Genomic DNA, 14,296 nt, shown 5'->3' on the forward strand with positions numbered 1-14,296 from the left:
TATTTTTCACTAGTATAGAATTTTGTATATAGATGCAAAATACGTTTGATTTTAGTTACAGTGGTATAGAATTCAAATGTAAGATTATTCTTTGCACATTATATATATTATATATATGTATGTATGTTTGTATATGTGTGTGTGTTTCTATCCAAATGTGTGTGTGGTCTTGTACCCATACCACTCAATTATAATACAAGCTTTACTTCCAATACTTTGAAAGTGCTATTGCAGGTTGTTTAGGATAAGTAAGTTATACAAGTTAGTTGTTAGTTGATCAAATCACTGTCATATCAATTACTAGTCTATTTATATCACAAGAATATACATCTTAGGTGCAGCAGGTTGATATGATTCTATAGAAAGATAATATGAAATAGTTAGATAAGGTCTTCAAAAGCCTCGGAGACATATCAAATATCACATTTAAAGATTTTTTTTAATATTTCAAGGATCTATTTACAATGAGACAAGTTAACTCCTGGCAACACCCACCTTACCTCAAAGCAGATGATGAGCATCAGAAAACCTCCTTATGGAAATGGCTTCATATGTGGCAAACAAGCCACTGGGGAAAAGGTCCTCATTTCTACCATAGACAGAATATTGCCTTAAAATGGGCAAGCATGGATGCAGGCAGAGTCGATGGACAAACTCTGACAAGACTGGGTAAGCACGTCTTCAATAGCCCCTGCCTCACAAATATGCCTATCAGATATATAGGCCAGAAGGCTGAAGATGATGCTCCATCATTATAGAGAATGTTGAGTGACTGACTGTTCAGGCAGCAAACTGCCTCTGTCATCTTCTCATTTGGGAAGCTGCTAACCTGCACCCCCTGTTTACTCAGGTAATTAATTTTTTTCTTTCTCAAGTCTCTGATGGGGTTGAAGATCAGATAGTTTAGTTTTACAGTGAAGTTTAGTTGTTTAGTTTAGTTTCACAGTGAAGTTTAGTTGTTTAGTGGTTAAGATGTTTTTAGGTCTGGATAGGTGTTCTAAGTTGATAATGACAATATGTGGTGGAGATTGATTTACATTCAGAAATTTAGATGCACCAAGATAGGAAAGATGTCTTCTTCAAGGCTGTCAAATACAAATAGCCAAACACTATGAATGTAACATATATATGTATATATGCATATATATGTTACAGTTATATATATATATATATATATATATATATATATATATATAATTGTTTCATGGATCTTCTTGCTGTAGGTAGTTTATTGTATATATGTGTAATAATATAGTAAATATAAAAATATTTAATAAAAACAATATAAATATATTAAATATAAAAATATTTGATAAAAACAATTTAAAATTTTTTCAAAGACCATAGCAGACTCTAAGTGATTCCTGCAATGACTATGTGGTCCAGAGGCACAAGGACTTCAAGCTGTTAGCCTGTGCATCCCCAGCATCCAGGATGGTGCTCAACAAGGACACGTTGGAGTTTTGATTAAGTACTAAAAAGGAAAGCAGGGTGTGGTAGCACATGTTTTTAATCCCAGCACTCAGGGAAGCAGGTGGATCTCCGTGAGTTTAAGGCCACTCTGTGAGTTAAGGTGTACAAAATGAGTCCAGGACAGCCAGGGCTACACAGAGAAACCCTTTCTCAGAGGGGGAAGGGAGTCCTAAAAAGGAGAAGTTGGGAGAAATAGGATATGGTTAGGGAACAAGAAAAAAAGAGGGCACAGTGCTGGCCTTTTGGACCACAGAAAGTTAAGTCTGATAGCCAGGGGTAGCTTTACACATTAGGGTTAGGGTTAGGGTTAGGGTTAGGGTTAGGGTTGACAGCCAGGAGCAGGTGGGCTCAAGGCCAGCCTGGTCTACATAGTGAGTACCAGGCCAGCCAGGGTTACAGAGAGAGACCCTGTCTCAAAAAAAAAAAAAAATTAGGGGTAGGAGAAGAATTGGTGAAAAAAAAGTAAGTAGCTTTGAAGTTCTTATATTCTAATATAATGAAAAAATGAAACAATTGCCCTAATTTTAAGCCATTAAATGTTTGGGGGGTGATTTTTGCTACACTGTGACAGAAATACTGAAGAGAAGTGACAGCTACTAGAGCAGGGGTTCTCAACCTTTAATACAGTTCCTCATGTTGTGGTGACCCCAACCATAACATTATTTTTGTTGCTACTTCATAACTGTAATTTTGCTACTGTAAATATCTGTGTTTTCTGGTGGTCTTAGGTGACCCCTGTGAAGTTGTTCAACCCCCAAAGGGGTTGAGAACCACTATCCTAATCACATTCTGCGACGACCTCTCCTGCCCTTGTAATTCTGTGTCTTTTGTAGGCCACCCATGTAGAATCCTAATATGGCCAATTTTATTTCTATGGCAAAGTTTTGTCTTCCAGTTTAAAATATATTTTATCATTAGTTTACATGTGCCTGTGTGTGACATAGGATGTGTGTATGAGTATGGGCACACAGGTGCCATAGCATGTAGGTCAGAGGACAACTTTTGGGAATCGTTTTTTTCCCCCACACCTTTGCTTGAGCTCCTAGGTCAAACAGCAGGTGCTGGTACCTGCTGAGCTACCTCCACAGACCTGGAGGAAAGTCATCTGCTTTCCAGTGCACTTCCTGGTGCAGGAAAAAGTAGGTGGGTAGGGCAGAGGAGAGCCCTGCACACACGGACAAGGTTGTACTCACAGCCCCAGTGACAATAACTCTGAGAAGACAGACTGGCTAAAGAGGTCACACCGGTGGCCACCTGAGTAGTAGTGGCCCACATGGTGCCTCCACTCCAGCCAAACCTAAGGCAAGAACAGTAGAGAACAGCCTGGGTCCTCGGCCACTGGCTTCTCCTTACGATAGATATATTCACCCAGAAATGCAAACACACCTTCCGTGCATGCTTTGGACAATGCAGTTTATTTTTGTTTCTGTTTTGGGTCTTGAGATTCAGGTGGTTATCAGCACTCAGAACTGCCTGCTGTCTGTGCCAGGCCTAAGGTCCTGTATAAGGACCGCTGTAAACTGACTCCAAAGGTCTCAGCCCTGCCACAGGCATCTTCTTCTCTCCTTGTGTCCATTCTGTGTCACCCACGCAGCCCGTTGCCTGCTGGCTCTGTGAAGAAAGCTCTTTATGGCTCTCACAATAAGCCTAGTCATGTTCTATTTTTAATGGATTTTTAAATGTCTGTTCTGCAAAGGAAAAGTCCCTGTTTAAACACACACACACACACACACACACACACACACACACACACACACACATGCACGCACACACACACACACACACACACACACGCACGCACACACAAAGAAAGAAACCTGGAATCTCACCCAGAGAGGTGACACAGTGTGTCGTGGCACCAGATTCAGAGACAGAAAACTGGCCCCTGCAGGTCCCTGTATGCTATGGTGTGATGAGCCCAGAGGAACCTAGTTGATGATATACCACGCCATGTGGCCCGCTCCCTGCCTCTGTCCTGTACCCGGAGGTGAGTGGCTAAAGGAACTACAATAAATAAATAAATAAATAAATAAATAAATAAATAAATAAATAAATAAGATATTGAGTGACTGGACCTCTCCCGTCTGGAAGCCACATGCCACCACAGGAAATGCTCCTTGCCTGTGCTTCAGGACAAGTGGCAAGAAGGCCTCGCCTTCTGCCCCGCTTCCTTTGATCATCATTGGCCTAAAGCTTTCTGCTGACAGACAAGACCCACACAGCCTCCAGCCAGGTTCAGCATCCAGGCTACACTGCAGCGGCCATGGTGTGAGCCTCTACCCTCTCTCCCTCCTGGCTCTGTGCTGGGGGCCTTTCTGCACCTGCGCTTCCTCCCCGCCCCTGACCCCTGGCTTGTGTGTTCTTTGCAGTTCTTCCCCTACGGAGATGCCTCCAAGTTTGCACAGCACGCCTTCCGCACCTTTGACAAGAACGGCGACGGCACCATCGACTTCCGGGAGTTCATCTGCGCCCTATCTATCACCTCCAGAGGCAGCTTTGAGCAGAAACTGAACTGGGCTTTCAACATGTATGACCTGGACGGTGATGGCAAGATCACCCGGGTGGAGATGCTGGAGATCATCGAGGTGGGTCTTCGAGAGGGAACACGAGGTAGTGGGTAGGTAAAGCCCCACAGAAGCCATCTTGGGCAGGTTTCTCACTGTCTAGGAGTGCTGCTAGTTACACTCCAGGCTTTGGTTTCTCCTACCAGCTCTCCCACTGTAGTGCACGGCAGGGCAGTCACAGAACCAAGGGTAGGCCCTTCCTGTCACCTAAAACTGGTGTTTTAGGAAGCCACTCACTCAGTACAAGGCCTTCAACAAAAACGGGCTTTCTGGGAGCAAAGGGTGTTTATTACCAGGCTCAACCTTGAGTTCCTATTCTATCTGGGCCCTATTGTGGCAACCCCTTTCTTGTACCAGATTGAACTGGGCAGAAGCCCATTGCAGCCAGAAGCTGTGGGGCTTCCAACCCCCGCCCCCACCGCAAGATTCCATGGAACCCAGAGATCTTTTCCAGCTGTGTCCATATGAACACACAGTTCCTCTGCCGACTGCTCTAGCCGGATGGTCAGCATTTCTCCTTGAGGGCTGCCTCCTGGATGTGCCAGTCTCCTTGGGCTTCTTTCTCATAGTGCTCAGTCTCTCTTGCATCTCTCTCTTTTGGCCCAGGATGCACCTTCTCCCCTAGGCTCCTCCCTCATACCACTTGACTCTGGTCACACCTTAACCTCCCACCAAGCCTGCCCTACTCAAATGTGCCTAGGAATGCCCCGCGTAGTGGCGCACGCCTTTAATCCTGGCACTCGGGAGGCAGAGGCAGGCAGATCGCTGTGAGTTCGAGGCCAGCCTGGTCTACAAAGTGAGTCCAGGACAGCCAAGGCTACACAGAGAAACCCTGTCTCGAAAAACCAAAAACCAAAACCAAAACTAAATCCAAATGTGCCTAGTATATCCCAACACAGTCTAGCCTTCCCGAGAAGGGGAATTGGCTGCCCTATATCACCCTTTGTACAGACTATACAACAGAACATAGGTCCTACACACAGAAGGATGCTGCATGCTCATTGCTGTATCCCAGAGCCTGGACCAGTGCCTCAGAACTGATGGTTGCATTGGTATCTTTAATTAAATTAGTTTAACTAAAGTCATAGTTTGCTGCCCACTACTACCTCAGACACTATGACCCAGGGAGAGAAATATTCTACTTAGTATGGGTAAGATGGTGTCGGATGAAGGTAGAATTCAGCAGCCCAGATCCGAGGAGCCCTCTCCGTGCCACCACTCTCTCCTTCCCTCCCCTCCCTAGACAGTCAGAGGTCCTTCCCCTAGCTCACCTCTCTATGCTACTCAGCCCACCTGGAACCTCCTTCTTGGTGTGTGTAGGCATTTATCCTCCTCTTCCTTTTTCTGCTTTGTCTTCAGTGTCTACAAGAGCCTACCAAATAGTACCTCAGTTCTCTGTTTGCGGACACGTATTTCCGAGACTAGCTACAGTTTAAAAAATCCAACCCACGCGACCTTGTTTTCTCAATTCCATCACTGTTCAACTCTTCGTTCCTTTTCCTATGTGACCCTCCTTCACAGTGGGTTTTTCCAAGTTTCATCGTTTTTGAGCTCTTGCTACCTTTCCCCTATTAAAGACCAATCTCATTATCCCCTAAACTTTTTTTTCTCAAATCATTGTTAATGCTTTGAGCCATTAACAATGTGACTACCAAGCACATACCAGCTGTTGCACAAGTCACGCTGATTATTATTCAAGGCAATTTCAAAAAGGAGCCCCACTGGCTACAAGTTAGGGTTAAACTTGCTGTAATGAAACAGAATGGCCAAAGCAACTTGGGGAGAAAAGGGTTAATTTGGCTTACACTTCCACATAGTAGGCCATCATCAAAAGAAATTAGGGCAGGAACTCAAACAGGACAGGAACCTGGAAGCAGGCGCTGATGCAGACAGAGGCCATGGAAGGGTGCTGCTCACTAGCTTGCTCCCCATTGGCTTGCTCAGCCTGCTTTCTTATAGAACCCAGGATCACCAGGCCAGGGATAGTACCACACACAATGGGCTGGGTCCTCCCTGATCAATCACTAATTAAGAAAATGCTAGGTCTTATGGAGGCATTCTCTCCTTTCAGATGACTCTAGCCTGTGTTAAGTTGACATAAAACCAGCCAGCACAACTACTTTTCTTACTGCGGTGACTAAACAACCTACCAGAAGCATCTTAAAGGACGAGAGGTTTACTTTGGCTCAGGACTGAAGGTTACAGTCCTTCATGTGAGGGGAGGTGGCGAGGCAAGAGCTTAAAGCAGCTACTTACATTGCAGCCCATTCTGAAGCCAAGAGACGGGTACTGACACTCAGCTTGTTTTCTCTTTTGATTTGGTACAGAACCCCATCCTATAGACAGGTGCCACCCACAGCTAAGGTGAATCTTTTGCACCTCAAATTGACCCCATCTAGAAATTCCCTCATAGATGCAAGAGAGACTTGTCTCCTAGATGGTTCTACATCCTGCCAAATTGGCAGTGAGTACTAACCATTGCATAGGCTGTCAGTACTCATGGGGGCAGGGGATGTGACAGTGCGATTCAGGAAGGGTCCACGGAAGCATGGTTCACTCTGGACTGGGTACTGAAACACAGTGGAGAAGAAAGAAGCCTCTGTGATTCCATGCCCCCAACAAATTCCATCTTTGAAAAAGATCAACAACGCTAAGGATAAACCATGATTGCTAAAGAAGTGTTGATCACTCATTTTAAGGCACCGGCTCTCAACCTTCCTAATGTTAGGACCCTTTAATACAGTTCCTCATACTGTGGTGACCCCCAGCCATAAAACTATTTTTTTTTGGTACTTCGTTATCGTAATTTTTATACTAATGAATCGTAATGAAAATATCTAATATCCAGGATATATGATATGTGACCCGAAAAGGGGTTGCGGACCCACAGGTTGAGAACATCCGTATTAGAAGGTACTGGGGACACGTGCTTTTGTGACTTTCTGTGGCTTGGACATGTGTTGTCTTGTTTAGACATGGTTTACAGAGTGTACTTTGCATGATCCGCTGTGGCCATGGGTGTTCTACGAAACCAATCATAGTCATCTGGAGAGCATCAGGTCAATCTATGAGGTCCAGATGAGCCGCAGTAGCACTAAGATCCCCAGGTCATACCAGGCCTCTCTGGACACTGGCAGAATCTTCTCTTTTTCAGCCACCTGGGTAGTCCTCTTTTTCTTCTTCCTAGCGCCCCATCTCTCCTTTTAACCTTGCGCATCCCTTATCTTTTTGGTTGTGAATTTAACAGCTGAGCTATCTCATCTGGTTGGGGTAGGGGGTGTGTACATTTTTGTGCCCCTTTTTTGCTCACTTAATAATTTTTGTTTGCAAATGCCATATGACACTATCTGTGTGTTACTGATTTTATTCAGAGTGTGGACAGTTGGCTTGAAAACTGGCTAAATTGCATGTGCATTGGTGTGGTCCCCTAAAGCTAGTTTAGGGCAGTTCAAAAGGGAGCTTTCTTCAGGGTTAGTTTTCCTATTGACCTCAGAGCCCACTCTACGGTCTCTATTAATGACCCCACATAGTAACTGAGCTCTTTCCGCTCTGGATGAATAGAACAGAACCTTTTTGGTGTATGATCAGACTCACCCATGCATTTAAATGAGCAAAGGCATATAATCAATATGAAGTAGAAAGTAGAACGGGGGCTTTCAGAAGAATGAGCCCCGAGGCAGGAAAACACTTAGAAAAAAACATGAAGAACAACTAGAAAAGCAGCTTGAGAATGGCAGGGCTGAGAAATGCAGAGGTCTCGCCTTGCCTCACAAGCATGGGTGTCTGAGTTCCATCCCTAGCACCCACGTAAAAATGCCAAGCACGGTGGTGCACACTGGTTATCCCAGTGTGTGGAGATGGAGATAGCAGCGTGCCTGGGGCTTGCAGGCCAGCCAGCCTAGCCTCGCTGATGTGCTCAAAGCCAATTAGAAATGCTTCAAATTATGAAAGAATTGCTTGAAAGAAGCAATGAAAGAATGGCATTCCTGGAGATGACACCAAAAGTTTATCTTTACATCTCTATTTTAAAGCACACATATGCATGTACACTTGTACACACATACAGGAACATTGATGATGATGATAATGATGATGATGATGATGATGATGATGATGATGATGATGATGATGGAAGACCAATAGATCAAAGAAAAAAAAAACAGAGCTAAAAAGTACAGAAACCTTCAAAGAAGAAGGAACATGCAGTCTTGAAAAAAGAAATTAGAAAAGCCTATCAGTGTTCTTCATCCCAAGAACACCAAGAACACCAAAGAACACCAAGGATAGATACATCTTTGCGAATTAGTTAGATCTGGAAAGCTAGAAGATGTTAGTGAATTAGCCACAGGGTTGGGTCAAAGAGATAGTCAATATAGAAGAGTCTAAGAACAATGTTTGCCTCTCAAGTAAGATGGGCAGTAGCCCTGCTCCTGAATGTTTCAGGCATTCAGCAAGCTCCCTCTACCGGGGCTGGTCAGAACTAGAAGGTTCCCTAGCCAGTCAGCACTTGCTCAGGAGCTTCTCCTTTGAGTTCATCCTCTATCTGCATCCTAGCAGAGCCCTAAGCAGATTCTAGAGTTCTCAGCATCTCTCCCTCCTCTCTGGTCTTCTTTGCCATGGTGCTAGCTAGTTTCCTGCTAAGACTGCAACCTCCTGAAAGGGGAGGAGGACTCTGTTGCCTGAGGCCCCATCCCTCTGCTAACACCTGGAGAGACTCATCTGCAATCCTTTCCTCTCAAGAATTCCTCGGCGCCTGGTAGAGCATGTCTTTAATCCTGGCACTGGGAAGTAGAGGCAGGCAGATCTCTGTGAGTGCCAGGCCAGCCCGGTCTATAGAGAGAGTTCTAGGACAGCCAGGGCTGTTACACAGAGAAACCCTGTCTTGAAAAAACAAAAACAAAAAAAAAGAAAGAAAGGGGGTGGGGAGAATTCCAGTTCTGTAATGCCATTGTAGGATCTAAAAGCACTCTCCAGTTTCCTAGTTTATTGGCAAAGGCTAGCCACTATATGAAGTGCACTGTGGCTTGGCATGATGATGGACAAGGCTGCTGTAACAAAATGCCATAGACTGGGTGTTTTATGAATAACAGAAACATAATCTTCAAGAGTCAAGAGGCTGAACATCTGAGATCAAGTCTCCGGCAGATTCTGTGTCTAGCGAAGGAGCATTTCCTGGCCTATGCAGAATCGTCTTTTTTCTTTTTCTTTTTTTTTTTTAACAGATTAAAAAAAAAAGATTTATTTATTGAGTATGCATACAGTGTCTTGTCTGCATGTAACTCCTGCAGGCCAGAAGAGGGTATCAGGTCTCATTATAGATGGTTGTGAGCCACCATGTGGTTGCTGGGAATTGAACTCAGGACCCGTGGAAGAGCAGGAAGTGCTCGTAACCTCTGAGCTATTGCTCCAGCAGGGTCTTCTCACTAGGTGCTCAAATGACGGAAGTGGACTGCCTCACTGGGCCTCTGTTATAAGGACCTTGATCCCATTCAGGAAGGTGCGGCCTTGTGACCTAGTTTCTTCCTGTCTCAGTTACCTTTCTATCACTGTGATGAGATGCCATGACCATCGTGGCAGAGAGCATGGCAACAGGCAGGGATGGTGCTGCATCAGTAGCTGAGAGCCTACATCTCCAAGCACCAGGCAGAGGGCACTAACTGGGAATGGTGTGGGCTTTTGAAACACCAAAGGCTGTCCTAAGTTACACGCCTCCTCCAACAAGGCCACACCTCTTAATCCTTTCCATTAAGGAAAAGCACACCTAATAGAGTGATGAGGACAGGACTGACAAGTCTACACAGGGAGACAAACAGAACTTATTTCTTCATGAATGAGCATACCCTCTCCTCCTCAGGGAGGTTCATAGGAAACTTGCTGATGCATGCTGGGAATGTTCCTGGAACACATGATAGAGAAGGATTCTGCAGGTTCTCTGGGGACATGTTAGGAGTTAGTTTGAAGTCTGGCATGCCCTCTCTGATTTGTACTGACATAGAGTGTAGGACTTCGTGAAATTTTTCCTTTCTTGGGTGTCATATTCTCAGATACCATTAATGAGACCCCAGTTTGGCCACATGAGACTTGCTGCTAAGGTGCCCAGATGTGCCTCCAGTGTTTACATTTGTTATTACTATGTTATTAATAGGACACTTGTCTTACTGGCTGCTTCATGTCTTTTGCCTCATGAGAAATCTTTTGGCTTCATCTTTTAAATTACAGAGGAAGAGTACAGCTACAAGCAAATGGCCCTTTTGTCTCTTTTTAAATTTGGGGGCACAAAGAACAGACTCTTCTGACGTTCCCTTGAGCACCGTCTACTAATGTAGTGGAATTTCTGGAGCCTGCCACTTTTGAAGACCTAGAGTCTTTGTTTGTTTGCTTTTCGGTTTTGTTTTCTTCCCACCATAGATTAACACAATCTAGTTGTAAAACTGAACATGCACAATATCTTATCTCAATAGACATTTTTTGTTGCTATTGTTTTGAGACAGGGTTTTTCTGTGTAGCCTTGGCTACCATAGACTCACTTTGTAGACCAAACTGGCCTCAAACTCACAGAGATCCGTCTGCCTCTGCCTCCCAGAGTACTGGGATTACAGGCATGTGCCGCCACACCCAGTTCTCAATGGACATCTTAGTTTGATAAATAAGGTACTCTTTTAACGGGTTAACCTCCCTAATAGGCATGTTTAAAACAACTGCATTGAGTTGCAATTTGCAGGCCATAAATCCACCCATTTAAACAATATACCTTAAAGATTAGGGGGGCAGGGTGTGCTCACTATAATGCAATAATGAAGTATTTTTGTTCTTTAGTAAGACCCCTCAAACCACTATATCTCCTGTCAACTGAGACTCAGGCCACTTTGTCTCTATGGATCTGATGTTGCACATAAATGGAAGCGTGTGCATGCATGCGGCATTGGTGTCCTGTGCAGCTGTGGTCCACATTTCTGATTCTTAGGGTTTATCCATCTGCAACTTTTTTTTCATTGCTAACATGTCCCACTGCACAGATGTGTCATCCTGTTTATTAATTTGAGATCACTGGTGTTGTCCCCACTTGGAAGCTACAAATGTCATTATGCATGTTCTCATGACAAGTGCTGGCAGCAATGAGCACTTATCACTCTAAGGCACTTTTCACAAACGAAAACGGTGTCTATCTAGGAAGCGCGTGTATTTAGAATTAATTATGTATGATTAGTTGACCCGGAGGACTCTTCTAGCTCTGCCCTTCCGCTCGTGTTAACCTACAGGTTGTTCTGAACTAACTTCCTTGCGAGCTAGGTTTTATTGTCTCCCCAAAACAACACATTGTGAGTCCCTTACCAATTCCCAATGCTAGTGTGTGTTGACTGCCATCCCCACCCACCACTCAGAATATCTGAAATAAGATGTCATTTTTCTTTCCTGATCCTTTCCTAATCCATGACCTTTTCTCTTAGCGCTGGCCTACATACTTCCTCTACTCAGAAACCTGGTCATCATCAACAAATCCTCTCCATCTAACTGGCCTCGAGATTATCATGTCTGGTTATATTACTCTCATTGAAAACCACTTAAGAATTGCACTGGAGTCCACTTAAATTCCTTATGGCCTCTAAAAGCCAACTTTATGATCTGACTTTTGCATCCCTCTCTGGTTTCGCTCCTTATCAACACCCTTCTTGGTGCTTCTTGTACTCCATGTCTCTTGCCCCAGCAAATTAAAAGGATTTGTTTCTTCCAATTAATATTTGTTGAAGCTTTATTATGTGACAAGCATAGTGCTGAGTCCTGAAGAAGTGAGAAAAACACAGGGTCTCTGTTTTTATGGAATGTAGTCTCAGGTGAGGAAGACAAAACAATTACAGTAATTGCCTTAGTTAGGGCTTCTGTTGCTGTGATAAAACATCATGACCAGTAGCAACTGGGGGAGGACATGGTTTGTTTCATCTTACACATCCAAGTAATAGTCTATTACTAAGAAAAGGTGAGGCAAGAACTCAAGAAGCGCAGAAACCTGGAGGTATGAACTGAGCAAAAGCCATGGAGGAATGCTGTTTACTGGCTTGTTCCTCGTGGCTTACTCAGGCTGCTTTCTTATACCTCCCAGGAAATACCTGACCAGGATTGGCACTTAGCTCTGTGTGCTAGGTCCATCCCACCCATCATTAATGTTTAAAAAATGCCATACAGATAACCTGATGGAGGTATTTTCTCAACGGATGTTCCTCTTTTCAAATAACTCTGGCTTATGTCAAGTTGACAGAAAACTATCTAGCACAATAATAAAGAGTGTGTTATATTCCATTGGGGAAAGAAGTACAGGTTGCCATGGGAACTTAAAGCACGGGAAGTGAACCTCTTATGGAAAAGGGAAACTATGTTTGGGAGGATAAACAGGACCTAATTAGGTGAAGGGAGACAGGGAGAGAGAGAGAGAGCTCTCTGGCTTCCTGGGTTTCCTGTAATGCCATCTACCATGTTCTTTTCCCTAAGGCTATCTACAAAATGGTGGGCACTGTGATCATGATGAAAATGAATGAGGATGGCCTCACGCCTGAGCAGCGAGTGGACAAGATTTTCAGCAAGATGGATAAGAACAAAGATGACCAGATTACATTGGATGAATTCAAAGAAGCTGCAAAAAGCGACCCTTCCATTGTATTACTTCTGCAGTGCGACATTCAGAAATGAGCTGATGTCAATGCAATGGACTGCACAGAAGTCTTGATGTTCCATTCCGTCTGCAGCTACACACACACACATACGCGCGCACACACACACACACACACACACACACACACACACACACACACACACACAATTGCTTGGACTACCTATAAATGGACTTGCTTCTTGTGTTTGAAACACTTGTGTGCATGAGAATGTCATTTGCTAATGAATTTTAAAAGCATATATTATAAAACAAAACCAACAACCTGCCACAATGTGATACGTGTAATATCATTTCATTAAGGTACATCTTCCTCCAAAGCCTGGGCAGAAGCGTGCTGCAAACAGTCCTATGATTTCTTGTACATGTTTTGCTAATGCTTGTGTCTCCTTGATTATATAATGTTAGTAGCACTGAGACTCCCCCCCCCCCCCACGGTAATGTAATTTAATTATGGGCTGTGTCACCATTCTCCTGTAAAATAGTACTGGACAGACGCACAGGATGGGCCCTTAGCTCCCTGTCTGGCCCCCACACAGCTTGTATTATCAGTGAATATAAATGTACATTTGCATGCCTTTTGGGTTTGCCTTAATTCTTACCTCATTTGTAACCTCTCAATCTGGAAAGAGCTGTTTTGGATGAATGCAGTATAAAACTTTAAAATTCTGCTAAACAACTCATTCATTAAGTATAGCTATATATATATCTATATCTATAGAACAGAATATTATTTATTGAAAGTAAAAATCATAATGATGGGAATGTATTGATTTCTGCTTGCCATTTCAAAGGCTTCCAGAAGGTGGCAATAGATGTCCCAAATAAATTTCTAACATTTGATTTATTTCCCTAATACTTATAAATTTATAATTTTCAGCTCGATATTCATAATAGGATCAGCTAGCAATGACTTACTAAACCTACCCTTAAGCATACATCTTTGGAATTGGAAGAATGAAAGGGGCGGGGCAGGGGGAGTCACTTTCCAACTTCTCATCCAGCCCCTCGCCTAGGGAGGGACAATTAATATGGCATGTAACAGTTAAAGAAAACAGGAAATTTGTTCATTCTGGAAAACAATGCTCATTATGTGACAATAAACTTTATCTCAGTGTGACTTTGGTGCCAACAATGTATTATGTTCTAGATAGCTCTCCATGGAGCCACACTTAGTGGCCGAGTGGGCCCTCCAAGGTAAGTTAGAAGCAAAAATTGTGCTACTTTTTATTTTTCATGATGAAAGAAAGCAGATCCTTCTGACCTTGTGTGTGTGTGTGTTGGAGGGTGGGGGGGTGGGGGGACTGTCATCCAGAACTCTAAATCGGCTTGGCATTTTCAGACCATGCCTGGAGACATTCGGCTTCTTCACAAAGTGGAGTACACTTGAATTTCCTCTGACAGAAACCTCTAGATTTGCTTTTCACACCAGCTATCAAGCCTTTCAGGGACAGCCATTGTGACCATACCAAAAAACAAACCTCACAAATTAGTTTAATTAAAATAATGTGTGTAGATCCAGGGCTTACTTTTTTTTTAAAGTTACTATCCAGTTTATTAAAACAAACAAACAACAACAAAAAAGGTGATAAAGAAA

The 14,296-nt window shown here is 43.6% G+C and overlaps 1 protein-coding gene across 1 annotated transcript in view; it reads left to right on the forward strand.

Annotated features, from left to right (window-relative positions):
- The window catches only part of VSNL1 (visinin like 1), a 112,459-nt gene extending 98,640 nt beyond the window's left edge, over positions 1–13,819 (forward strand). Inside the window, exons 3-4 of the mRNA XM_084793019.1 lie at positions 3,843–4,058; positions 12,522–13,819. Of these exons, the coding sequence (XP_084649145.1) occupies positions 3,843–4,058; positions 12,522–12,719 (414 nt within the window). The 3' untranslated portion in view covers positions 12,720–13,819. The remainder of the gene's footprint in view (positions 1–3,842; positions 4,059–12,521) is intronic.
- Positions 13,820–14,296: the final 477 nt, after the last annotated feature.

This window comes from Acomys minous (genome assembly GCF_964271855.1).
Source record: "Acomys minous genome assembly, chromosome: 8".
NCBI lineage: Eukaryota > Metazoa > Chordata > Mammalia > Rodentia > Muridae > Acomys > Acomys minous.